Genomic DNA, 27,843 nt, shown 5'->3' with positions numbered 1-27,843 from the left:
CATCTGACTATGGATAAAATACGTGACTTAGTTATAGCCAAGGAGACATAAGGACTGTTTCTGGAAAAGCATTTATTTTGCTATACAAAAGTACAGAATCTTCTTGCTTCCTGCCTTGAATGTGTGCTATGATGCCTAATGCTGCATCAACCGCCTTAACATCATAAGACAGTGACCAGGAGATTAAAAACTCAACATGCAGAGGATGATGGGGTGAAGAGCAAAAGAAACAGGGTAGTTTAGGCATTAGCAAGTGCTAAACCTAACCTGGGGCCATCTACCCCAGACTTCTTGTTAAGTCAGATAATTAAATGTCTTTATCACTTAAGTCAGTTACTCAGTCTGTTACCTGTAGATGAAAACATTCTAAATGAAATACAACTATAGCCACCACCAAAAAATTACCATGAATAAATTTTTTTAAAAGATTTTATTTATTTATTCATGAGAGGCACAGAGAGAGAGAGAGAGAGAGAGAGAGAGAGAGAGAGAGAGGCAGAGACACAGGCAGAGGGAGAAGCAGGCTCCATGCAGGGAACCCGATGTGGGTCTCCAGGATCATGCCCTGGGCCAAAGGCAGGCACTAAACCGCTGAGCCACCCAGGGATCCCCTGCCATGAATAAAATTAAAGGCAAACAAAGATTGGGGAAAATATTTGCAATACGTATGATACATTAAAATGCAATGCCTTTAATAATATAAGAACTTGCAACTCCCCAAAGATGTACAGTGGCTAAAAAATGAATAAATAATAATTTCCCCTCACTGGAAATTCATGAAATAAATGCAAATAAAAATACCAAAAGACATATCCTATTGGCAAAGTTTTATTTATTTTATTTAATTTTTTTTGCAAAGTTTTAGATAAAGAAAATAACTTTCAGGATTGAGGGAGGTTGGGGTGGGAGGAGAAGAGAGTGTAAATTTAATCTTTCAAGAGGACAATTTGTTAATCTGTATATAGGCTTCAAAACATGCATAGTCAAGTCTGCAGTTTTACATCAAGGGCTTTATCTCAAAGAAAGAATTACAGTTATGTGAAAAGCTATAGCCACAAAGATGTTCATCACAGTGTTGCTTATAATGGTGAAGGATTAGAAACAACTTAACTGCTTAACAGCCACAGACTGACTACACAATAAACTGTATGCCTCTTCTGGATAATGAAATACTATGCCAACATTATATGTTACTGTGGGAAAATATTTAATGGTATGGGGCTATATGCTGTGAGTCAAGATTACAAATCAGAACATAAAAATATGCATAGAAGACAGACTGGGAGGAAACCCACCTAAATATTATCAATAGTTTATGTCGATGCGGTTAGGGATGGTTATGAATTTATTCTGTTGTTGTTTTTGTTTGTTTTTATGTATTTTTTCCTGCAATAAGCATGCACTGCCTTTGCGTAAAAAGGTGCAATTAAAAAGGGGATTCTGGGAGGCTTTAGTCCTGCGGAAAACAGAATTTTGGAACCTCTCTCTTCCTTCTGTCCTCTTCCCTCATTTTCTGTCGGCTCTGGGCTCACTCCATCTGGGTTCTTAGGCCTCCCTGCTACCCTGCCCCCCAGTTTCCTTTAACGCGCGCCTTGGAAAGCGCCGCTCTGGAGCTCGGCTGGCGGGAGACCTTGACCGGTCTCTCCAGGCTATCCGCGTCTCCCGCGGAGGATGCGCGGCCGGGAGAGAGGCTCCTGGCACTCCCTGAACCGCCATTCAACCGGTGTTTGTCACGCTAGCCGAAGGACCTTGCCAGAACTCTGCGATTTTCTTCAATCCCCTGGCGATTTCCGCGATCCCTGCCCTCCTGCAGCGGTCCCCGCAGCTAACAGCGCTCTGGTCCCAGTGGCGACCTGTCAACCGCGGCGGGAAAAGGCAGCGCTGAGCCCGGGAAAGGAAAGCAAAATTCTAGCAAGTCGCATTCCCTCCCCAGAAAGACGCCCCACTTGGTGGCCTTCAGTGCCCTCTGCCACCTGCTGAGCACCGAATAGGCTCCACAGCACTTTCCCATATATAATTGCACGCTAAACCAAAATGACTGTGCGCCCACTGTGGGAACCAGCCCCGCGACAAGCTAAAGAGCTGAAAAGACAAGTCAGTCGGAATTCTGGCCTCAAGGAGCTCGCAGGCCAGGTGGGGAGAAAAACTAGCCCCACAGGTGACTCTTGGGACCTGGTGAGGTATAACAAGCAAACACTATCCTGCTCATTTTACGGATGCAGACGGTCAAGGCAAACAAGCGTTTATTGAGCACTTACTATGTGCCAGATACTCTCGCCTAAATCACCTTCTAATTCATGGGGCAAGTGAAGCTCTGAGGGAATAAATATCCCCAATTTATTAATAAGGAAACTGAGGTTCGGAAGAGTCAGATCAAATTCCCAAGACCTCACCTTTTGGTGTCCCAGTCTGCGGACACCAAAGCTGGAAAGTTTCTCCTTCGTCGCGCAGCCGACCCCGTAGGAGCAATCGGGGTGCCCCCACTCTGCCCTGAGTCAGAGCCGCAGAAAGTGCAGTAGCTAGGGCCTGGAGGTCTTGAGTCCAGCGCCCCCTATGTGGTGTGGCCAGCATTGCTAAAAACTGCTCCAAGAGCGGCGCGCCCCTGGGATTGCTCTCCAGCGGGTGCCCGCAGAGCTTGTGACCCCCTTCTGCTCTCCTTCGGAAAACCTGAAAGAGTGGGAGTCAGCCGCGCCTTGGAGGGTGGGCCGGAGCTGTTCGGCCCCGCGAGCCAGCTCTGTTTTCCCAGCTGGTTCTGAGGTTTCACCGAGGCGCCACGTCCCGCACCCCCTGGACCCACCTGCTGCGAAATGCGTGTCCAACTCCGGGAGGTGTGTGTGTGTGTGTGTGTGTGTGTGTGTGTGTGTGTGGTCCCCATTAGAGGGAGATGGAATTTCTAGGCCTTGGGTAGCATTTGAGAAGATTCCAGAATTAGAAGTCCAGTTGACACCTTCAAGGACAACTTGAAAGCATGCATTTTTACTCCAGTGCGCTTTTTCCTCGATTTTTCTCTCTTGCCACCGGAGGTGTGCGGTGCAGGCGGAGGTGACAGTGATGTGTGTGTGTGTGTGTGTGTGTGTGTGTGTGGAGGAAGAGATCGCCTAGCGTCAAATGGAAATTCTAGCTGGTGCCAGGTTTGTAGTTGTTACCGCACCCCTCCACCCCCCAACTCAGGAGGGGGAGTTGGGAAGACAAGTGTATTCTGGAGAAGAAAGTTGGATCCGGAAGCCTAGGGTGTGTTTCTGGGGGCCAGGAGGGAGAGGCGACCTGGGGAGGGTGAGTGGGAGCCTTTGGTCGCCCCTGCCCTACCCGAGGAGGGCGGTGCGGGATGGGGGCCGCGATCCCCCCCACCCCCGGGCGCACAGAGTGCAGAGGGAGCGCGGGGCCGGAGTGCGCGCGTGTACATGTGTGTACGTGAGTGTACGTGTGAAATGTGGCGGCGCCGGCCGCGGCGGAGTGTACGCTCGGCGAAAATATGAATAATCAACACATCGCTCACACCTTCGCCGCGAGCCGGGAAGGAGCTGGGAGGGAGCTGGGAGGTCCCGAGGGCTTTCCCCAGCCGGCTGGCGGGGGGCGGGGACCACCAGGGAAAGGGGGGGCGCATTTCAGAGAAGCTCTTCAGTTATCTTTCCCCTCAACTGAGCTGAGAAACCGAAAAAAAAAAGGGAGGAGGGGGGAAGTCACATTTAACTTTTTCGGATTAAAGGCCTCATATTGCACGCCAATTGTGCATTGGAAGTGGAAGACTGGTGTGGGTCTTTGTTTCTAGTTTCCTAATTTATTGGCCCGGAGGCCATCTCCCATCCTCCTTTTGTACATCTGTCAACTGGGGGCAAATAAATCCCACTGGAAGTATTGCTGTCGGGTTTAAAAGTAAGACAGCGTGTGGCAGTGCCTGGCACGCAGGAAGTACTGGGTGAACGTGCCACCTTTGTATCTTACTCTCGGCCTTATCTTGAGTAAGGATCTACTCGATTGGGTCCCTTAATGCCGGTCAATTTGCCATCGATGGCTGGGCCTTAAGAGCTGCTGTGTGGGAGATGCCAAAGTCTTCGTGCACAAGTACCTGGAAGGGGCTGCAACGCGCCGGTTTACCCCAGCGCAGCGTGGATCGCCGGCTTGGCGCTCCTGCCCTCCTCCACCCTCCCCCCAGGAAGCCAGGCCCCCAGGTTCCCTTGGAGGCTGCAGAAGGCGCTTCTCTCTCTACGGATCACCTGCATCCCAAAGCACACGCGTCCCCGGCAGCCACTCCCGCGCTGCGGCGGGCCCAGTTCCGCCGCTATCTCTCCAAACGTCCACGCGCGACTGCTGCCTCGAAAATTTGTTCCCTTGACCTTTCTGCTTCTCTGCCTGGGCTCGGGGCTCCCTCGCTCTCTGCGCCTGGAATAAGGAAATGGGAAGGAAGTGTGTTTCAGAAGGGGAAGACTGAGGGTAGGGGGAGCAAGCCAGAGAGGAGGGGAAAACAAGAGGAATGAGAGGAGGAAGAGCTTTCTGGAGTTGCCAAGTGTTAGGGCAGAGTCAACTCTGGCTCCTTCAGCCCATTTTGGGTAAACTCATTGCAGCGACCCTACCGGCCTGGGTGCAAGCAATATCATGTGTCTAGAAAACATACTTCCATGCCTCAGCGTTTCTGCAGCTGTTCCTGCTCCAATCTCCTTCACTATGTAAAAACAAATCAAGAAGTGAATCTAACTTCTTACCAAATTGTCCTAAAAGAGAATTGTTCGGGATGGATGGTGGAGTCCTCCTGAAATATTTGTGGTGCATTTGTGAACACAGTAGTATCCTCTCCCCCACCCCTCGGGGAATTCTTATTTATGGAGCATACAAGTCCAGTTTCTGTAAGAAAAATACCGATGTTGAAATTTGGAGTGGGAGTTAGTGGAGTTGGATATTTAAAAAAAAAATCAGTCCACGAAGAATTGTGACCTAAATATTGGGCAGGATTTTGAAATGGAGAGCAAATCCATTTACTTCTATTCCGACAAACAAAAAGCAAAGGTTCCCAATAAAACAAACAAACAAATTGGAAAAATCCCACTAAGAGACACTTACTTGTTCCATTTACAAAACCCAGACGGCCTGTCCCTATGGATCGAATTCTCTGGGTACTAGCCTGGCTCTGTCCTTCGGGCTGCGTAAACCCAGGCGCCTCAGTGAGTGTCTAGGGGGTGGGGGTGAAGGTCAGGTTGTAAGGGGAGGGGGCGTTTTCACACCTCTGATTTCACTCCTGGGTCCTGCCGGTCGAGAACGAGGCTTGGTGAACAATTTCCTAAGAAAAACGTCCGAACCTCTGACCCGGAGGAGAGATGCGATGCCCAGGAGACTGGACCCAACGAGATTGGGGAAACGGGCTTTAAAACCGATCCCAAGGAAATTGAACATAGCGCACGGAGGTGCGGATGTGAAACGTGAACGGAAAGGGGACCGGGGAGTTCCTTGGGAAGCGTGAACAAAGGAGGGGACAGGGTGAAAGACGAAACACCCCCACCCCCACTTCAATTTGGTGAACATAGAATGTCGGGGAGAATGTTAATAAGGGCCTTTTAGCTTTTCCTCGACCGAGGCACGGGACAGAACGGAGCTGGCGGCCCGGAGCGGGGGATGCGCGCGCGGGCTCTGCGCCCCCGCAGGGCCCGGCTTCCCGGGGCCTCAGCTGCGCGGGCCGGGCCCCCGCGCGGCTCGGGGCGGGATTTCCGTGGCGCGCTCTCAAAGGAGGTTTGTTGGGGGTGGCTGGCGGCTGCGGGGACGGGAATGACCCTCCAGCAGCAGCCGCTCACTTCGTCACCAACTCTCCTTCCGCGCGGGTGGCCAACTGTGCGTCCATCCTCCCCCAAAACCACACAAACCGAATTAAACCCAACTCATTTGGCAGAGACGCTCCCTGCTCCCCAAATGTCAAAGCGCCGCCTGGTTGGGCCCCCAAGGCTGCTTCTCCCCCCAACTCCCTGTCCCCTCGGCCCTCCTTTCCGTGCTGGCCCGGGAACTCCGTCCGCGCCCAGAGGGAACTTGGGCGCCAGCGGCTCGCAGCCGGTGGGCCCCCCGCAGGGCTGCTTGCCGGAGCACCCTGAGCAGCGCGAGCAGGGCACCCCTAGCGCAGCGGGCTAGGAGGGGTGCCGTGCAGCTCCCGCCCCCGCCCAGGTCAAAGTTCCCGGGTTCCTGCTCTCCCAAACTCCCTCCCTGCAGGGCACCGCGGCCCCAGTACTTGTCACTGGGAGGTGGGGTGGGGGCTCCCGTGCAGCGCGGCGGTCTGGTTTGGGGGAGGGCAGCAGGGAGCTCGGAGAAGGGACCAATTCATTGGCTTCCTGGAGGGCATAATTTGGGTGGCAGCTGTTGCGGGAGAGAAGAGCTAGCTAGCGTCCTTGACCCGGGCTCTGCCCTTTAACCCAGCTACCCCGCACCCGAGGGCAGGCTGTCCGGCCAGGCTCGGGTCCACGGCTGCCTCGCGGTCCCCCGGACCTGGCTCGGTACCTCCCTTGGACAGCGTGGAGGTGCCGCAGATCAGACGCCCCTTGAAAAAAATCGCTGGGTTCATCAACTCTCCGCCACCCAAGGCATTGGCTCCGCTGGGCACAGATCCCAGACGAGAATGGGGCTGGGTGGTTTAGGTTCAGAGACATTGATTAAGAGAGCGGGCCCGGGTAGAAGACTCGGAGGACTTAGTGTTTGCAGGGACCGAAAGGATCCACAAAGCCGCATATGATATAGAGAATTGCCAGATTGAAACAGGGTAGAAGTTTCAATCCTACAAATTTCTCTCCTACCCTCCTTCTTTCTATGGACAACTCCTATCTTGGTTTTTACAATAGTCCCGTGCCATATCCGGGCGCCCAGTCCTTCTTCATCGCTCCCTTGTGTCCAGCAGGACCGAGCCAGAGCCCTGGGGTCGCGGTGCCACAATCAGCACAACCCAGAGGCGGAGGTTTCACGTTCTCCGCCCCCTAAATCCACTGCCCCAATCCCCGGACCCTGATATGTGCATAAAGGATTCGCTCACCCCCCCCCCAACCCCCTCATTGGTTTTCAAGGGAATATCTGCAGTAGAGACCTGCGCATCCTGAGCGCGATCCGCTGGCGCGGTGTAGGGTCGCGCGGTTTGCCCCTGGGGTAGAGGAGAGGCGCAGACCCGTCCCTCTCTCAAGAGAGCGGCGTTTTCTGAAAGTGCGAGCTTCCAGTCCGCTCTGGCAAACGAGTTGCAAGGCGCTGTGTCCTCTAGCGGCAAACTCCCGCAGTTGGTGTCTGAGCGCTCACCTACACCTAAGGGATCTGATGGGGAGTCAATTCACAATCAAACTGGAGCCCTACAAGGGGGGGAAAGTCTCCCGAACGCAATGCAGGCTTTCGCCAAGGCCCTCTCAGTAATGAAGCCGGGAGGCTCGGGCGCAGTCGCTCGAACCGTGCGGAACAGCTGATTTGTCTCCTCCACGGCAGATGGTCTTTGAGCACAGATTTGCATTCATTGTCTTCAAATCTGTTTTCGCGCTGGTGTTCTAGATTTCAGCAGCAGATCTAGGCGCAGATCAGAATACAAAAGGAGAAGCCAGAAAATAACACCCAGCCAGGAGGATTTTTAATAGGCACCGCGAGCTGCCCGGGCGTAGTTAAAAAAAAAAAAAAAAAAAAAGGCCGTCTAGGGTTTCAGCTGTTTGGCGGAGCTGCCGGCGCCTCCCGGCCACCAGCCCGCGGCCCGGAGCGCGGCGACCGCGCGCCGGGGGCAAAGTTTCCGCGACTTCCCCGCTGCCTCCCTGCAGCTCCTCTGCAGCGCCCCGGGCTGCGGGGACGGGAGTGGGAGGGGAGGGGGCGGGGTGGGGGCTCCCGGGGCCACGATCTGTCAGCAGGCTCTCTGCACCGGGGGGGGGGGGGGGGGGCGACTCCCGCTCGTGTCTGCCCCGGGATCGTTTCCCCCCGCGACGCTCCATTTATTGGCCGAACCCTTGAGCCTGGCTCGCCCCCCTCCCCCGGCTGCCGGCCTTCATTCATGCATCCTCCTCCTCTCCCAACAACTTGTAAGCCGCACGCACAATCTGTGTCCCCGTGACACTCCAGGACACTTGGCGGGGGGGGGGTGGGTGGGGAGAGCCCTTCGGGGACCTGGGTTGCTCCGCGGATCGTTTGCACGAAACACAAGTGCAAGGGGTCACCCTCTCCGCGTCTACGCAAACAGGCGCACGCGGATCCGAGCCCCAAGACTGGGAATGACGGTGCCTCCCCGCAGGCTACAAAAGTCTGCAACGAGAGGCAAGATCTGCGCCAGCTTGCTGCTCCCGCGGGCAGACTGAGCGAGCACAGCGCAACCCGCAGCGCCGGAAGGCTCGGCCTCAGCGTGCAGGCTCGGGGGGCCCCGGCCCGCGCACGCACTCGGGGTGCGGGCAAGGACGCGGCGTCCACGGCGTCCACGGCTTCCTGTCCCCTTTCACCTCCCGGGCTCCCGGCAACGCCGAGCGTGGCGCGCGCCGCCGGAGGACGTCGGCCCGGCCTGCCCGGCGCCGGCCAATCCCGAGCGTCCATGCAAATGAGGCTCCTTATCGGGCGGCGGCTCCGCCTCCCGCGGCCGCGGCCGTAGTAACCCATTCATGGGGCCCGCGCGCGGCTGCAGCCCGGCTCCGCGGTGCTCGCAGCCACCGCCTCCTCTCGGCTCCGGGTCTTCCCCTTCCTTTTACAACTGATCCTGTTGGGGATTTTTTTTTTTCTTCTTCTTCTAAATTCGTGCGGTGGGGAGGAGCAGGGAGTGGGGGGGGGGGGCCAGGAGGAAGGGGAGAGATTAGGCAGCCATCAATCTCGTCCTGTTTCTCCCAGAACAGGTGATGCTTCTAAATTGTGATCACTTTCCGGAGGCAGCGCTGCCGCTGGAAGGATGCGAGCGACCTAGGACGGAGGCCCCGAGGCGGCGCATCTGAACTTGCGGAGGATAAAACGCAAACTTTAACTACATCAGTCCGCACCCCACGCGCGAAGCAAAGGACGGGCTATCTCCTTTTCCCACCCGCCCCCCCACCCCCCCGCCCGCCCAAGAGAGACTCAAACTTCGGCTCCTGATCCCTTTTCTTGGATTGCTTTGGAGGAGACGGTTCGGTGACAGCATTGGGAACAGTAGGGACAGTGTTGTAACTCTGTATTTTTAAAGCGACAGTAGACCAGACTTTTTAAATGTTTGGGATTCAAGATACTTTAGGAAGAGGACCAGCTCTGAAAGAGAAATCGCTGGGTGCCGAGATGGATTCGGTCAGGTCCTGGGTCCGGAATGTCGGCGTGGTGGACGCCAATGTCGCGGCTCAGAGGTAACCAACCATACGGCCTCGCAATGATCACTTATGTTGCTATTATCTTAAAGTCTTTCCCTCGGTCCCTTTCTTGCTCTCACCGCCTCTCTATCCGTTGCGCTCTCCCTCTTCCCCCCCTCCCATCTGTCGCCCTGGCCCCGCGCGCGCGCTGGGGCTCGACCTAGGGCAGGCAGGTCGCTGCGGTCCAGGGGACACTTACTTACCCCGCAGCCAACACTCGAGTTTCCGAATTGCCTGGGTCCGCCTGGGTGTCTCCCCCCACCCCCGCTCCTTCCGCACAGACCACTCTTTGGGAAGAGAATTAACAAAAGTGGCATCCCACGCCGGCAGCTCTGCGCTCAGTCCGCGGGTGCGGGCCGGGCCGGGAGCGGAGCGCGAGGACCGGAGCTGCAGCTGCGGCCGCGGGGGAGCCGGCTTCCCGGCCGCTCCTCGGTTGCTCCACGCCGCTCGCAGGCGCCTCTCCTCCCGCATCGTGCCGGGTGATTCCCGAAGGCCGGACGCCCCGCGGCCGGTTGGCGGCGGCGACGCGAGGAGTGGGAGAGGCCGGAGCCGCTGCTGGGGAGGCAGCGCGGCCCGGAGCTCCGGGGCGGGGGAGGGCGCTAGGCTGGGGGGTCCAGGCGCCCAGATAGGACCGTGGCCCAGGCGCACGGAGGAGGGGGCGAGGGCAGCCGGGAGACTGGAGAGCAAAGACGCAGGAGTAACGGTAGAACGAGTCGCAGAAGACGGAAAGGCCAGGAGAAGACGGGCCGCAAACGCAGGGATCCGCAGCCTTTAGGTCTTTTTTTTTTTTTTTCCCCGCTAGTTACTGAAGTTGACTTTGTTTCCCAGCGTCCGCGTGCTGAGATAGTAAGCGCCTTGTGCAGGGTGCCACCCCACAAAGACGTTCTGGTCTCCTGCCCTCATCGCCGCTACCGGGCTGGGATGCGTGGTCACCGCGTCCTCATCTTCAAGGGACAGCCTCCCTCCCCCGAACCCGAACCCAAAGAGCCCACGGACTTGTTCCCACGACTGCAGCCTTCCTATCCGCTCTCCTAGCCATCTCCCTCCAAGTCCTGACATCACGCAGAGAAATTACTCCTTTCCCAGACAGGCCGCGTCTCCAGGTGTCCCGGGTAGAGCGAACCAGGCGCCACCCGTGGAGGAGAGGAGACCCGGGCGGGCCACGGCTCCCTCGCGTCTGCCCGCGGCCCGGGGCGCGCCTCTCCCCACCCGGCAGACGGCACGAGGCAGGGGCGGCTCTCTGCCCGGGGTCTGCGGACTCGCAGGGCGCAGGCGGAGGGAAACCAGGCAGCTTCGCAGAGCCGGCTCCGAGGCGCGTTTCCTTGGCCAAGCACCTTCAAGACACCATCCCTACTTTCCTCCTTTACCCCGAGCAAATAATTGTTAAATTTGGAATAGGCAGCCCGAGTGGCTGTTTGCAGCCACAATTTTACACCGTTCAAAAGGGGGAAAAGGGCTCGCGCCCTGGGGTGCGAGGCCCAGAGATCGCAGCGCCGCGGGGCAGCACTGGCCATCTGCGCACTCGCCTGGGCCCCGAGACTTCTGTTAAATGTGATCTGGCGGCTAGTTTGTCCCCGGCCGCGACAGGTCTGCAGGGAGGTGTGTGCGTACACTCAAAACGCTCGAGGGCGCCTCCGGGGTCCTCCAACAAGGGTTTCGCGGTCAGCGGGTTTGGCTGGCGCCGCGGGGAGATGCAGCTTAGGCGGGGATCCCCCTGGCCCCTGGCGAGGACGCTCTCTGCCTCTTAATAACATTTTGGCTTCTCCAAGCGCAGCAATTCTGGGGGCGGGGTCCCCAGGATCACGTCTTCCGCAGTGGCCCCGGATCCTTGGTCCCGGGGATTTCACTCAGCCTCCGTCTGGGGCTCAACTTTTCGGAAGACCGAGGGAAGCGGGAGGTGAGGCCTCTGCCCTGTAGGACCGCGGCGTGGGCTCTGGGTCTCCCCCCGCCCCCAGGGGGTTCCCACCCACCAACTTTTGTAGAGATCCAGAGTAGCACTAGGACAGGTAACTCCAATGAAGATGAAGAAAAGGGTCACCTCTTCCAAAAGTAAGAAGGCATTTATTGCCCTAAGCCGGGAGCCTCGTTCCAAATCCTGACCCAGCCGGCGGCCCTACCTGAGGGTGAAGATCGCGGTGCCCCCACCGGCTTAGACTTGGGCTGCCTCCTTCAGGGACCGCTATGGGCTTTGGTCCGCAGCCCGGATCCTTTGGTCTCCACTAAAGGCCAGACCTTGAGCTGCAGGGCGCTGGGACGCCCCGGAGGCTGAAACAGCGGGTGGTGGCAGTGGACAGGGGCGGCGGCCTCCCCGGCCAACCTCCAGCCGGCCCCTGTGGCCACCGCAGCTCCTCTACAGAGTCCCCTCTCCTTAAGCCGAATTGCAAAAGGGTCCGAGAGGCCCAGAACTCTGGACCGGGACCAGGACCCTTGACCCTCCCCGGTGTTTGTGTGGGCACGTTGGTAACATGGTGTCTTTCTCTCCTTCCCTCTGTCCGGTGTCCCCCACGTCTCTTCCTGCGCAGCGGAGTCGCCCTGTCCCGGGCCCACTTTGAGAAGCAGCCTCCCTCCAACTTGAGGAAATCCAACTTCTTTCACTTCGTTCTGGCGCTCTATGACAGGCAGGGGCAGCCGGTGGAGATTGAGCGCACAGCCTTCGTTGATTTTGTGGAGAACGACAAAGTAAGCGGAGGTCCCCCTCTTTGCCCCCACGGCCTCATAACTAGCTCCTTGCAAAGCACTAAAGATTCCATCTGTCACCCGCGACACTTTTCCACTCACATCATCAGGAATGATAAATCGAGGCTTCTCGTCCCAGCCTCTGAATCAGTCGATTTCCGGGCACCGCCTCGGGGCCCCACTCCCCGTGCCCCGCGCTGCGGGGGAGCTGGCGGCTCTGCGCACCCAGCCTCTGGGTCGTTAGCGGAGCCTGGTCGTGGACCGACTGCAGAGCAGACGTCCTTCAGACCAGAGCATGCCCTTCTCCGGGTTGTATTCTATCATTTTGCACCTGCCAGCGCCGGCAGGCAGGCAGGGTGGAAACCCAGAGCCCAGTCCTGGAGCGCCTTCCCCATTGCCTTCACTCCCACTCTCGCTCCCCAGTGCAGTGCCCACTCCTGACCCAGGCTCCGGTGTGGGGACTGGATTTGATCTCAGATGAAATGGACATGTGACCAAAGGGAAGCCTCTTGCCCTGGCTGGGCCTCAGTCTCCTCAGCTGTAGGATGCGAGCTTTAGGGCAGGAGCTTCTTGAGGTCCCTCTTGCATCGGGACCTGGGTCTCTGAGCTTATGGCCCTAGAGGCTCCAATCTTGGTGGGATAGAGCCAAACCAACGCTGCCCTTCCAAATGACAGGTCCTTGCATCCTGCTTGGGGCTTCTTAAGGACGGATGGAGCCGGTTGAGTTGGGGTGGGGCCTATTTGGGGGTAGCCTTGGCGCAGTGTCCTATTGTCCCGGCTCTGGGGGTCACAGTTCTGAGGACAATCTTAAGGGGGCCGGGACAGGGGGGTTGGAGAGGGTCAAGTGGTCCCAGCCTTAGCAAGTTTCAGAGGTTGGTTGGCGGATGGTCCTGCCCTTTGACCTGGGGCTGGGCAGGGGGTTGTTCAGAGCAGCCGGGTAAGGCTGCTGGAGGCGGAAGGCGGTGTGGGGCACGCTCTCTGGTTTTTCCTTCATCGGGTGGGTGGGGGCTGCAGGGAGGCAAGGGATTCGAACGCTGCTGCCTGTCTTTTCAGGAACAAGGCAACGAGAAGACCAACAACGGCACCCACTATAAGTTACAGCTCCTGTACAGCAATGGTGAGAGCTTAGCGGGGCCGGTGCCCTGCGCGTTTCTCCTGCAAGGAGGGCATCTGACCTTGTCGCAGTCGCCTGAGGGCAGCCTCGGGGCTTGAGGAGCGCAGGGCTGCGGGAGGGAGGCCCGGTCAGGGTGAGGGGCGGGTGGGTGGTCTTTGCCCCCAGGACCGCACAGCCTGCGTGCCTACCCACAGCCGGGAGCGTGGAGCGGCTGCCTGGGCCTCCGCTCCCACAGCAGTGATGGGCTTGGGGTGCCCAGAGTGGCTCCGTGGCCCTCACCTCATGCCCCCTGCCCCCTGCCCCGCAGGCGTCCGCACGGAGCAGGACCTGTACGTCAGGCTCATCGACTCGGTCACCAAGCAGGTGAGCTGGTGGTCCACCGCCTCCTCTTCTCCTGGGCACCCCCATCCCACCCCGCTGCCGTCTGCCCCTGACCCCTGCCCACCCCACCTTGGTTTCCTGGGTCAGACTTCATGTGCCTCTTCACATCAACTAGCACCTTGTCCAACCTGGAGAACAATTTTTTCCTTCTCTCCCCTCCCTTGTCCTGTTTCTTTCTAAGGCTGGAATTGGGGGTAGGGCAGCAAAGGGGTGAAGAGAGGAAGCAATTGTCGGGAGATCCCGTCCCCCCAAACGTTCCCTTTTGCAGGAAATATGTCCTCGCTAGGGCAAACTTCTTTATTATTCTTTCGCTTGAGTTAATCAGGCCACAGCTCGGTTCTGTGCTAACTCCTAATGCAGTGGGGGCAGAGGGGGAAAAGCCGATTCTGTGCTTGTTCTGAAGTTCCCTTTCCTTTGTCTCTCCATTGCCCTCACATCTTCCCTGCCTGCCCTGCCTCCTCCCCTCTCCCCAACTCCTTTGCAGCCCATAGCTTACGAGGGACAAAATAAAAATCCGGAAATGTGCCGAGTTCTCCTGACGCATGAAGTGATGTGCAGGTAAGTGTCGCTTTTTCCTGCGGGCTTTGCTGGAAAGCGGGGCAGGTGGGCTGTGCTCGCTGCTCTCGCGTGCGTCCCTTGGCATTGACTTTCAGGAGTTGTGGCTTGCCGGGAGGGAGGCCTTACCCCGGCCCGATCCTCTAGAACTCCCTGTTAAAGGCCAGATTCTTACAGCATATCCGTTAAAACCCCAGAAGGAGATCCAGAACCACTTAGGATTTCACTCCCCTGGTATCTTAGAAGTTTCCTCCGTTATGAGGAAAGTCTCTGTTGTCTGTCCAGTGGCCCGTGGTAGTGTGAGGAGGGGCTGGGCAGCCCTCCCACCAAGTTTGGGGTCTCCACCCAAGGTCCAGACTGCTAGGTTCCCACCTGTCCCACCCGGTCCGGGTAGATTTCCTGGAGGGGACACTTGTGGAGTACGGAAGCACTGGAAAGACTTGCAGTCTGGGAGTGGACCTCCCCTCCACCCCCCCAAACCGCTGAGGCACCTGTCTGCGATGCGGGAGGGTTTCCTTCCTCCGGGGATGTTGCTTCTCCTAGAATTCCCAGTGTCAGGGGAGTTTCTGAGGCCAGGAGAAACTACCTGGTAGAAAGAACGGTCTGGTTGACCACCAGTGGGAGAGGCAGGGAGACGACCCCATGTGGGGGGGGGGCGTCCAGAGCCACAACTGGACTCTGAGCATCGAATTGTGAGAGGTGCACTCTCCTCAGATTCCTGCATCTTTCCCCATCTTCTTTCCGGACACCAATCATTCCATTTTGAGTCCTTTCTTCTGCTTAACTAGAAGAGAATGAAAACTTAGAGGAAATTTATCGATACACCTAGTCATTCACCCTTTCAACAAATGCTTGAGTATTGGGGACTCCCCCAGCAAACGAGAGATGATCTAAAAAGGAAACTCTGGAAAGAGGTGGTTGTTTTACTTAAATGTCTATTGCACACATGTTTTTCTTCCTCCCCAAATCTCTGAGTGGAGAGAAAACCTCAGCCCTTCCTTCCTCTGCTACTGCCCCAGTGAACGTGGACCAGCTCCAGACTTGCTAGTTTTGGGTAATTGCAGGCCATCTGATTTAGTTTGGACTGTTTTATGGGCAGCTCCCAGCAGCCCCAGCTCCCTCCCAACGCAGTCAGAAAGAAACCATAACAATCAGCCATGTTTGTTTTGGTTTTGACCAAGTATTAGAAAAACAAACTTTGCCAAATGCAAAGTTCAATTCAGCCAGTGGCCTCAGCGGAGGGGAATGGAGCTTCGCTGCCTGAGAATCTGGGAGAGGCCGTGGGTGATGGAGTCAGCAGACAGACGCTCCACTATCCCAGGGCCCCTGATAGATTCGTTCAGAAAGGAAATGGAATTCCAAGATGAACTAGCATGTAATACCTAGATTACATAGTTAGAACACTTTGATTTGGTTGGCTAATTCAAGGACCCTTTTTTTGGGTCCCTCTTTATACTTTTAAATGTCTTTGTTTGGAGAGATTATCTTCTTAAAAGAAAAGAAAACAAACCCCCAAACTGGCCCTTTGTCTGACGAATTATACCTATCACTTTAAATAACACTTGCACGCCCCATTCAGCTGTAGTTAAGGCTGACATTTTTATTTTTAAGCCCAATCAAATCCTCCTCATTTTATGCTGTTTAAGTAACAGCATCAATTTTTAAAGCCTCTAGTTTAGTCTGCATTAGTAACACAATATAAAAATTTAATGTACTGTAACTTCTCCGCATCTGAGACCCAGGAAGACGCTCTGCGATTTTCTTCCCAAAACTAGAATTTAAAACAAATATTAATTATGAGTAAATAAATGACCCATTGGATGGGTACTGTGTATGGAGGTGTGTGTGTGTGTGTGTGTGTGTGTGTGTGTTGGGAGATAGCTGGGATGATGGCAAATATTGGATGTATCCAGAAGGGAAGATCTCAATTTGTCAGTCAGAGCAGGTTGGTTCTCCAGTAAGGGAAGAAAGTTGCTTCTCCCACATTTTGAGGGCCAGTGAGAGCAGTCAGTGATTGAGGGATGAATCAGATGCGCTGTTCTCAGGGGTTATTGCTTACTCTTAAGTCCCTTTGCATGGTGTTCTTGAGTATACCTGGGCATATTTCCCTGAATGTTTTATGTTCTGTAATCCTTAGGAAAAAAAAAAACCCACATAAATTGGCTCTTAGCTTTCACAGGGAACAAAATAAATCTCTTTAGGAATAACTTTTTTCCTTCCCCACTTGTCTCTGCACTCCTCTTCCCTGCTTTAGTTCATTTTGCCAATTATTAGCAAGGAGAAATCTAGTTGTTATGTCGCTGCCAGCCACCCCTGTGCCCTCAATGCTCAGAGGGTTAAAAGATATTATAATTTGAACAGAAGTCGTCTCAAGGCCTACAGCTGGCTAATAACAGAGTTGTATTGAGCGCGAGCAAACCCCACAGCTGTGACTTTTCGCCACAAGGCGCAGGCTAGACAGGGCCCTAATCAGATGGGCCAGCCGGGCAGTGGGGCCAGTGTCTTTATCGGCCAGATGGTGTGAATTTAGACACTTTTGTTATGCAATCGCAGGGAGGAGTTGGGGAGAAGAAAACAAAACAAAAGCCACCATGCTGTGCGCTTATTTGAGTTTGAAATTAGAGACAGATTTTTGAAAGTTGAGGGTTGAATTTTAAAAACGATTTTGGAGGCGAAAGGGCACATTCGCTTGTCTTGAGCAGGAGTTTGACTGATTGGACACCCTGTGTCCAGGGCTGGGGCTTTTTTCTTCTTCAGCCACCCCCTACTCTCCCTTCTTTCTTCCTCTCCAAAAAATGCAGGTAAGATACAGGATCCGGAGGCAATTTTCCATATTCCGCCAGCCTTCATCCCCAACTTGGTTTATTTTTTTTCTCTTTCTCTCTCTTAAAGACTTAGTGAGGAGATGGGGAGGACTGGAGAGGCCTGTAGGCAAATTGAAGAGTGTTTCAGGGAAAAGCTTCTCTGAGTAAGCATTAGAGTAAGATAAACCAAACCCAGCTGAAGAGTGGAGAAGTAACCTGCATTTTCATTCATTAGGGAACAAGAGCCCTTCTGAGCCTCTCCGTGGGAGTTAGGAACACAATCAACCTGGTGCCAAGTTCAGTTTCCTCTTCTCTTTGTTTATTTCCCCCCCCCTTCCTTTCCTATTTTACAGTCTTGTTCGTTTAAAAAAAAATCACTTACCAGGAACTTCAGACCTAGAGACTTGCTTGTTAGAAGATGACCCTATAAAGCCTTTTCACTAAAGTAGCTGAAGCTGAAGTGGGTCGTCTAGGCTTTGTCTCTACAGCAAAGGGAAGTTTGTTATCTGAGTGACTTAGGACCCTAGTCCTTCACATCCACTATCCGCAGATTTAATCCCAGAGCGGTTGTTTGGAGACTGTGGGTTCATGAATATCTTCCACTTTCTACTTCCCTTCACTTGGGTTAATATTCCTGGCATGAGGATGGAATGTCATTGAGGAAACCAGATTAAAAAAAAAATAACTAGGACATCTTGATGAGAACTTATCTTAAAAAAAAAAAAAAAGAAAGCAAAAGAATTAGTTTTGCCTAACCCAGAGAAATTGTAAGAAGGGCTCAGATGGAGCAAATGCAGTCCACTTCTATTATTTTTACACCTTTACTATTTCAGCCCAACCACCAAGCAAGTGTTGTCTTTTCTGTGCTATTAACACTAGAGATTATACTTAAATATGTTACTGTTGGAAAACGGAAGACAGTCCTAAAGTTCCTCTGCATTTTTCTTTGAATATCATTTCCTTCCCCGATGAGATTCTCCAAATTGTATTACACTGGCACCAGGCTTACATTTTTATCTGTTTTTCTTTTCCTTCAGAGAAAATCCCCATGGAAGTCAGCTGAATTCAGCTGAGCAATTTTGCAAACTTACTGGGCCTCTTCAGAATCATTCCTTCTCAAACTAAACAGATTGGCACATCCTGACAGTATGTGCTCTCGTAATTAAATTGTACAGGCATCGCACACATATTTGGGTTAGGTTGACATGTTGATGATGTCAAAGGGGAGTCTAGCTAGAAGGTCTTTAGGTAACTAGACTGCCTGGGCTTTTGAAATTGTGTTGCTAAGGAAAAAAAAAAGGCTTGCCTGAGCTGCAAAGGTATTCTGCTGACCTAAGCAATGGAAATAGGAAAGGTAGGAGAGGGAAGTGGGTGGTGGTAGGGAGCTGGGAACAGAGGCAAGAGCTTTGGGAAGCGGGGAAAGCAGCTGGCCAGCATTTTTATTGGTGTTAATCTTGGGATGGATTGAAATTTTAAAAGTTAAGACCTAATATAATTTCAAAGGCAAAATATTATTTCAGAAAGTCCCTGGTGGCAAATCCGGTATTTAAGAAAGTTGAGATGGTTTTTCTTTTACTTCCTACTAATTTGATTAAATTTCTTACAAATGTCTTAGTGCTCATTTGGTGAAACTTGGTTAGCATCTCTCATGTATATCTCGCTCTTTGAGAATGGCGGAATGGTTCACCGGGTAATCCCACATCCCTATAGGGGTGAAGATGAACTTTAAATATATATTTTTTAAAATTTTTTATTTATTTTTGATAGTTACACACACACAGAGAGAGAGAGAGAGGCAGAGACATAGGCAGAGGGAGAAGCAGGCTCCATGCACCGGGAGCCCAATGTGGGATTCGATCCTGGGTCTCCAGGATCGCGCCCTGGGCCAAAGGCAGGCGCCAAACCGCTGTGCCACCCAGGGATCCCGAACTTTAAATATTTTAAAAATGCTTCTTTATTTGTTTGTTTTTAATTCTGTGGAGGACCAGAGAGGGCAAATGGACTGGAGAGAGCCAGAAAGCAAATCTGTGTCTGGGCTGGTGATAGGCCTTGGCTGCAGCCACATGGCCTCCCTCTTTTCCTTATTCTCTCATCACTTCCAAAGAGAGCTCGGGGATCTCATCACTTCACCGGCTTCCTAAACGTAGAAGGGACCCTGGGAGGGAATCTAGTACAATATTTTAATTTTATATATGAGATTGGCAAAGCCCAGAGGGGTTAAACAGATTTGACTAAATTCACACAGCTGCTTGGTGACAGGGTCGGGTTGGACGCCAGAGCCCAGATTCTCACTTCGGCAATCTTTCCATTGTATTGCTTCACTCTCAAACTCAAACAGATTGTGGGAAGGGCAGTGCTTACATATAGTTTGCTTATTGCTAATGTTTATGGTGCATATTCTCCTACAAGTATGGATGGTAATGTTTCTTTTTTTTTTTCTATGCCATGTCAAGGCTATATTCTTAAGCAACTACAGTTGATGGTAGACCATCCTGAATGAGCCAGGAGGTATTCAGAAGCCTGTGGTCCTGGTGGCAGCAGGCAGCAATGAGGGGAGGTGATTTTCCAGTGCTTCGCTATCACCCAGCTTTCTTTGCTTTTGTCACATCTGTGTCTAGGTCTTCTGTTCAGACACCTTGGGATTGGAGCATTTTTTTCTCTGTTCAGGTCTGACTGAGTCCTTCCTATCTGCTCTAATTGCTGTAGAGCTTCCTCTTTTCTCTCTCTCTCTCAGATAATTCCACAAGCATTTCTTGAGCATCTACCAGGTACCCAGTACTTTGCTAGGTGGAAGTCTTGGCAGGCAGAGTCTTCATGATGGGACTTACACAGGATGTCCCATTACTGTTCTAGACTTGGTAAAAATTATTGGAATTATCATTTTACATCCCTCTGCCTCATTTTCTTCCTGTTTTACAGTATATACCATGGTTCTGGTCTTCCTCCTTTATCTTTAGAAAATGATAGAAATAGATAAATAACTGTTTATAAAGTACAGTGAGTTCTCTGGAAAGATGTTTTTATGTAAATAAGGTTGATAAATCCAGGCAGCTACTTGGGGTTTATTTTTATACATTTTCCTTCCCTTTCTTTCTTCAAATATTTATTAAGAAACAAAGATCTAAAAGATGCAATCATAAAATCATTCAACATGGAACTGGAAGTGGCCTTATAGATTGAAAAATTCAACGTCCATGGTTCAGAATACAAATATGCCTCCTGGGAAAGTTGTGATTTGCTGAAAATTACCCAGTTATGAGCCATAGAATGAGAATTTGAGGGAGTATCTCTGGGCTTTGAGTTCAGTGTTGTTTTTATTTTTTTATTTATTTTTAAAGATTTTATTTATGAGAGAGAGAGAGAGAGAGAGAGAGAGAGAGAGAGAGAGAGAGAGGCAGAGATACAGGCAGAGGGAGAAGCAGGCTCCATGCATGGAATCTGACATGGGACTCGATCCCGGGTCTCCAGGATCACGTCCTGGGCTGAAGGCAGCGCTAAACCGCTGAACTACCCGGGCTGCCCTAGTGTTGTTTTTAAACATGGTCATAAATTCTGCGCTCAAGCAGCTAAATGCTAATAGGCTACCTAGGACATAATCATTTTTGTGAATGCTTCTACATTGGATGCTCATTGTATTTTCTTGATTTTACCAAATTTCTTATACTCTTTTGGTTCCTTCCCAATCTACAGTCGATGCTGCGAGAAGAAAAGTTGTGGGAACCGAAATGAGACTCCTTCAGACCCCGTCATCATAGACAGGTAGGGGGACAAAGTGATTGAAACAATCATTCCTGGTTTCTTTCCTTTATGAATCTCAGCGCTGACTACTGATCACTTGGGATTTGCCATAAGGTTGGTTTCATGCTATCTTCAAGGCAAAGCTAGTCCAACATGTGATTTCTTGTTCTGGTTGGCCTTTCTCGGAAGAAGTCAGAATCTTCCTTTTTGAACATGTGTCTCTAAATCTATGATGGGATTCTTTTCCAGGTGCACTGATGTCAACCTAATAAGGAGTATGTGGATGGTAAAAGATGCCAGCTCTCCTATCTGGCAGAGCTGGGTCTCAGTAAGTTTCTTGGAAGAGGCAGTGTACCCTAAGTTAAGCGGCAACCCCTTTATCATTCTCAGTGATTGCTGTTGGGTTTGAAGACTATCAATTTAGATTACAGTTTAGGGGATTACGACAAGCTCTCTTTTGCACTGAGGGAGATTCCATTCTACCACAGAGCATTGCATTCTGGTCTTGTGTTATATTCAGAGTGGGAAAGATTCTCTGGGACAAGATGCTAATTCATTGAAATGTGATTTAGGCATCCTCAGCTGTCTGTTTTTGTGATTGGAAACAGAACTTACAAACCAACGAAGAAATACCAAATTAACTTCCAGCAATCATGTAATTTTTAAGAAATCCCCTATTCCCACCCCTAATTTTTTCTCTTTCGTTAAAAAACGGAATAATTCCCTATTGCTTCTTTCTTTGGGTTTTCGTGTTTCTAGCCAGGTCCTGAAATGGATTGGAGAGACCATAGTCTCCAAAGTTGTTATTCCAATATTCCAATGAATTCTGTTGGGAGAATGGAACCTCTGGCATTCTTCCCAGAAAGCCAGCTTGGTTTCTTTGTGGAAAGTATAGCCTAGCCCTAGGAATGAGGAGGCTGGAATCCTGATCCTGTCCTCACTTCTGACCTTGGACGAAGTGCTCAGCCCCTCTGCTCTTCGGTGGTACCACTGGATGGTACTGCCTGCCACTCTCAGTTTCAGGAGGCTCCTAAAGTATCCATGGGCAGCTTTGCAATCTTCTCTGAGATGCTTGCAAGAGGATGATAACCAAATGTAAAATGTTTCTTGGATGTGTAGGGTACCTTTGCCATTGGAGGAGGTTCAGGTGAGACCTGTTTTAGGGAGCCGTTTGGAATTTCCTTTTTTGGTTTTTTGTTTTTCTTTTCTCTGGAAGCACATAGAAGCTTACAGTTAAAGAATTGGGAGAACTCTCTGGGGTCAGCCATCTTCCTCACCTGACAGACAAGAAGACTGACCTGGGGAATGGTGACGTGCCTTGCCCACGATTGCACAGCTGGGTGGAGTGGAGCTGGCACTGGGACAGTCGCCTGTCCTCAGCTCGTGCTCCTTGCTGCCACAGCCTCCCTCCTTCTCCCGGTCCTGTCTGTCCTGACTTATGTGAGTTGGATGTGTTGATTGCACGTGGCCCCATTTCCTAACTTCCCAGGATGCCTTTAGGATCCTCTGGGGGTGGAATCTGAAGCATTTGAGAACAGCCTAGATGCAGACCCAGTCCTTTCCCACGTGTACACTGACCTCCCCGATCATCTCTTCTCCACACACTTCCACTCCCCTTTCAAGACGGTCCTCCAACCTCAGGACTAGTACATCTTCTTTTGTCGTAAATACCCCATAAGCCAGCTTTAGAGATGGTTGCCAGCCTGTAAATGCTAAGCTGCACCTTGCTTCTCATCAGCCCACATCCTGATGACTCCACCCTGAGCAGTTCTGACTTTGAGAAACTGCATGTAGCCTGCACCCAGGGATAAAGCCTGACGTATTCACACTTTCACCCTATATGAAACACATGTTGCAGATACAAAAGAAGGTAGTCTTTTTGCATCTAGAGAGAGAGAGAAGATATTCAAATTAGATGCTTTCATTGTTTGTGGTAGAATGACTTGAATTCTTCTCAGAAGGTGGAAATTATGTCTTGGTTGCATATTATAGAGCTTTATGTGACTCTGGCATTTATTTTTTATTTTTTTTTACTATTCTGTGCACAATAAAACAGCCCAGTGATGTCTCTGCATTGCTTGAAATATGTGTTATTTTCGAAATGTTGCACATCTACACATGGAAACATACACACCAATGGGTATGATAAATTGGCCCTCATTAGGTTTTTAGAGAACCCATTTCATTAGAAACAGATGCATTTTTTCTGCTTGCTCACTTGTAAGGCTTTTGTTTGAAGATATTGCCTTATTGCCTCTGGATATCATTTGGGCTTACCTTAGCCTCCTTCTCTTCATTGGGAAGTAGAAAGAGATGAATGGTCAGGTTTCCATTTGTTGGAAGTGGGATGGGTGGTTTGTGTCAGTCAGGGGTTTGGTTGAGTTGTGTATCCAGTCCCTGTGTTCAACATCTGCCAACTTGGAGTTGTTGAGATCCCCCATGAGCACCAAACGGGTGCAAAGTAGTCTATTTTGGATTTCCTCTGAGTAAATATAGAACTCTCTTCTTTGCCCTTGTTCCTATAATGCCAACTAATTATCTCCTCCCCCTGCTCACTCAATCTAACCAGATGCAGTTAATTTACACTGTCTCTCTTTGAGTTTTCTCACACAACAGGCACGCTCCACTCTGGCTCCAGGGAAGCCTGTTTATTCCCTTGGAATTGTGCATGTTTGGGGGAGGGGTTGGGGAGCCACAAGGGTAGTTCCCAAACTTTTCACCACAAAGGATCCCTTCTATTGTTTCTATTGGCTAACCCAGCATTTTGTAAGATTTTGTCTGCTGAACTGGAATTAGCAAGTAATCACTCAGCTGTAATTCCATTCCTATTAATCAAAGACGTACAGTAGAATGGGAAGGGAAAACCTCATTCTAGAAATACCCTTGTTCTCATCAATGGCCAATCAGAGGTTTTGATTGGGATAAGACGACCCAAGTGTTGTCTTGTTGACTTGACTTTTTACTTGACTTGACACAAAACAATTTGACCTTTCACATAGCCCATGTGACCACATCCTGGGCAGATATTCAGTTTCCAATAGGCTGCTTGAAATATGAAAAATAGCTTTTACTACCTACTGGCCCCTTCATTGAGAATCATTGGATTTTATAGTAAGGCATCCCCCGGTAGAGATTTGATTCTTTTATTTCCTAAGACTTAGCCCCAGACCAGGATTATTTTCCTTACCAAATTATTCCCTACCTTGATTTCCCTAAAAGCATTTTTGTCTTAAGTTGTCTTTTCAGCATGCTTTTATGAATTCTTGTGCAGCCACACCCCTCTCCAAAAAGCCAGGCCAACACACAGCCCAGCAGGACTTGCTGCTGAATCACGGGCCTCCAGCAGAGCCTTCCTTCTGTGTACAAATGTGTGCATGTGTAGAGTGGCAGTACGGTTTATTAATTTTTAGTGTAAAAATCCAAAGTTGCTATTGGAAAGAAAAAGACCCCCAGCAGAACAGAACAAAACAAAACCAGCAATGAAACCACAATTCTTACTTTGGTCTTCGGCCTAAGTCTTGTCTATAAAGATCTGTGTGTGGTAAATAAAAAGAAAAAGCCTCAAGCTGATTTACATTTTGTAAATGTAACCACATTTTGTGGTTTCAGAGCTATTTCAACCTTGTTTTTTCTGTGCTGTATTCTTCTCAGACTCTCTTCTCCGTCTGGAAGCCTCCTCTGAATATCTGCTGAATCTCTGGGGCTCTCAGGATAATCTGGTAGTCCATGGAAAGAGTATTTTAGGGACAGTTTCACCAGTGTAGGAGAGTGAAAAAAATGTTCTTACTGTTCCAGTTCTTGCAGTCCATAAAAGGTCAAATGGGCAGCGAGGGCAAGAGTTCTTTCTGAGTCTTTGTAGGCTGTCCTTGCCCATGGGCAGAGTGGCATGATATTTTCTGTTAAAAGGGCAGATCAACCTATGTGTCACATGCTAAATATCCTAGTCTTCTGTTTGGGGACACTGGTCTCCATATGTCCGAGTTCTGCTTCCAGGAGGACCATTTTATGTTGATGCATTTTTGTTTATTTTCTTTTTTTGAGGACCCAGACAAAGAACAGAATGAACCAAATTTAAAATGTTTACTTAAAAAAGATCTAGTGTATAGGTACCCACAAGGGGTTTTCCTGATGTTATCTTTCTTTTTTTTTAAACTTTTAGTTGTGGAAAAATACACTCAACATCAAATCAACCATCTTAACCATTTTTAAGTATGCAGGCTCAGTGGTTTAGGTACATTCACATTGTTGTGCAGTGGGCACCACCACACATCTATAGAACTCTTTTATCTTGCAAAACTCTGTCCCCATAAACCCTAACTCTCCTCTCTCCAGCCCCCTCTCCACCCCCAGCCCGCTGGCATCCTCCATTCTACTTTTCTTTCTCTATAAGTTTACTCTAGGGAACTCACATAAGCAGAATCATACTGCATTTGTCTTTTTGTCACTGGCTTATTTCACTTAGCATAATGTCTTTGTTGTTCTTTTGTCTTGTGGCGTGTGTCAAAATTGCCTTCCTCTTTAAAGCTGAATAATATTCCATTTTGAAGATACCACACTTCTTTATCTGCTCATCTGTTGATGGTCGCTTGGGTTGTTTCAATCTTTGAGCTATTTGTGAACAATGCTGCTGTGAACATGAGTTTACAAATATCTCTTTGAGTCTGTTTTTCCTTCTTTTGATTATATATACCCAGAAGTGGAATTGCTGGACCATCAGATAATTTGAGGAACGACAATAACATTTCCATAGCAGGTACTTCATTTTACGTTCCCACCAATCATGCACTCAATTTCTCCATGCCCCTATGTTACTTGATATTTTCTCTCTCCATTTCTTTCTTTCATTTATTTACGTATTTGAGAGAGAGCAAGAGAGCGAGAGCAAGAGAGCATGTGTGTGGGAGCAGGGGGAAAAGCAGAGGGGGAAGAAGGGGAGAGGGAGAATCTTAAGCAGACTCCCCGTCAAGCACAGAGCCTGATGTGGGGCTCGATTCCACAACCTCAAGATCATGACCTGAGCTGAAACCAAGAGTCAGAGGCTCAACTGACTGAGCCATCTAGGTATAATAGTTGTAATACCAAGTTCTTCTCCTGTTGTCATCTTGGTAGGCATCTCCACCTGCTGCTTTCCCCTTTGGTTCATGCTTCCTGTTTGCTCTTTCTCTGCCATTTGGCACATCATTTTCCTGTCTCTTTCTACTTCATCAACTATCTCATTCCATTAGAGTACATGTTTGGATTCTCTTTCCTCTGGCCCATACTTGTTATGCTTCTCTCCAGTGTATCACTTAACTCCAGGAAAGTATTATTTGTGGGATGGGAACTTCCAGAGAATAACTGTGGGGAGTAAAGCCCTTTACCAACCAATGCATGCCAGAGGGTATTGCACTCCACCTGAACACTCCAGTTTTTGTTAATTTACCAAATGGACTCCATATCAATCTCTTCCTGATTTGTGGTGAAGATTCAGATTTTAGCCCCACTGTTCCTTTCAGCATAGGAGCAGAATTTGGAAAGTAGTTGGAGTTGACCTCTTGCTGAGATTTATGTCCGTGAAGTCTAGCAGATTCCAGCTGTCTTAGGTCGCTCAGACTGGTTTTCAATCTGTGACCACTCCCTCCCTTTGGATGGAAATGGATAAGCCAGATGTATCAGTAGAGATACCTCCTGAACAAGGATTTCTATCTTTGAGAAGGATGGATGAGGCCAATACTCAACATTTAATTGGTACTTATTGTGTGCTGGGCACTGTGCTAAGCAATTTGCACTAATTAAATAATCTTCTTAATTAATCTTCAATGGTTGAGAAAAGTTTCAATTTTATGAAGAAAAAAAATGAGCCTTAAGGAGTTGGAGAACTTAGCCAGGGTTACATAGCCAGCTTCAGTGATGAAATTGGAGTGTAGTTAGTGGTGGAAGTTCCAGAGAAGAAGACTTTGGTCTAAAGGAAGGAAAAGCTTTTTAGAATTTAGAGCTGTATAAGAGTGGAAAAGCCTGGTGAGTATGGTCTAGAAACACTCTTGATGGGATCATTAGAGAGGGGATTTGTTCTCTGGGAAGTGGGGGGCACTGTTAGCTCCCAAAGTGGCATTTTACTTTGAGATTGTACAAGTCACATTCATATGTGTGACAGGTTTGATGGAATATCAGTCCTTAATCCTCATGACTGAGGGGCAGCATTATGAAGCAGATATGGCCTTGGACTAAAAGTGTGGTCACTCCTGTTAGGTTATATGGATATTGTAATCTTTTTACCTGTTTGGTTTTGCCTTACATCTCCACACAGATTGTTATTCTTGGATGTCAGACATATGTCACTTATGTCTATAAAATTTTTTAGTTTTGTGATGGTGCTAATAATACTACCTTTCTCAAGATATGGCCTTGGACTAGGATCAGGATGCCTGCTTCTGGCCCTGGATCATTCAGTAACTAGCTGTCTAATGTAACAGAGGTTATGAGCTGCCTTTCTGGGCCTCAGTTTCCCCATTTGTAAAAGGAAGTGCATTGGATTAATGGATGACCTTTACATTACCTTCCAGCTCTGAATTCTCTGATTCTAGTTGAGGACCCAGGTTTGGGCATCAGGCATGCTAATTCATCAGCCTTGCTCATCAATAATTTACGGGAGCTATTAATATGTGCCTTCCATGCCCAGATTCCCCATCTCTAGTGTAGGGGAGCCCAGTGCTGTGAAGAGTCTACAAAAGCCTGGCCCCGGGCTATTTTTTTTTTTTTTTTTTAGTGAAAATTCCATTCTCTTAGAGAGGGTGCAGATTTTCTCACCAAGAAAACACGGATTATCTGCCCAAAGTGAATGCATCATTCTTTCATGTTCCTTGTCCTTTGTTGTGGAGTAAAACCTTTGCTAGTTTCTTGGCTATTTTATGGAGATATAGATAGGAGAAGGGACTCCTCTACTTGCTGGTGTAGGAAAAACATCCCTTTGGGTTGAAGCACTTCACTGGATGATAGCCTGGACCAAGTGGTAAATAAGACGTGAAATTTCCTTTGAGAAAATCTCTTTCCTCCTGCTGATTAAAGAGATGGTACAGAAGAGTTATGATGTTTACTTCTGTAATTGGGTTAATGTCTAAGAGTTGTACTTATTCTACTCGACAGACCAGTCTTCCTAGACTGGCTGAATTTTAAGATTTGATTAGTCATTTGTACATCAGTTCACTCCATCATTCATTCATTTGGGATATTTTTCAATTGTTCAGCTCTTAAGCAAATATTTGTGAACTCCAGGCTCTAAGAGACTGTCAGGAAATAAAGGTAGGTTTTGTTTTGT

At 50.1% G+C, this 27,843-nt stretch overlaps 1 protein-coding gene across 2 annotated transcripts in view; it reads left to right on the top strand.

Moving 5' to 3' along the window:
* Nucleotides 1-8,772: 8,772 nt before the first annotated feature.
* EBF2 (EBF transcription factor 2) overlaps nt 8,773-27,843 on the top strand; it is a 191,789-nt gene continuing 172,718 nt past the window's right edge. Inside the window, exons 1-6 of one of the 2 annotated variants that reach the window (XM_055300712.1) lie at nt 8,773-9,278; nt 11,804-11,960; nt 13,011-13,074; nt 13,379-13,434; nt 13,937-14,010; nt 20,502-20,570. In XM_055300712.1, the coding sequence (XP_055156687.1) occupies nt 9,148-9,278; nt 11,804-11,960; nt 13,011-13,074; nt 13,379-13,434; nt 13,937-14,010; nt 20,502-20,570 (551 nt within the window). In that variant the 5' untranslated portion in view covers nt 8,773-9,147. The remainder of the gene's footprint in view (nt 9,279-11,803; nt 11,961-13,010; nt 13,075-13,378; nt 13,435-13,936; nt 14,011-20,501; nt 20,571-27,843) is intronic. The other variant, XM_055300713.1, reaches the window with a different exon arrangement.

The sequence above is a fragment of the Nyctereutes procyonoides genome, unplaced genomic scaffold (genome assembly GCF_905146905.1).
Source record: "Nyctereutes procyonoides isolate TBG_1078 unplaced genomic scaffold, NYPRO_anot_genome, whole genome shotgun sequence".
NCBI classification, from domain to species: Eukaryota; Metazoa; Chordata; class Mammalia; order Carnivora; family Canidae; genus Nyctereutes; species Nyctereutes procyonoides.
The sequence above is the reverse complement of the archived record's forward strand: the minus strand, read 5'-3'. Positions and strand labels throughout refer to the sequence as shown.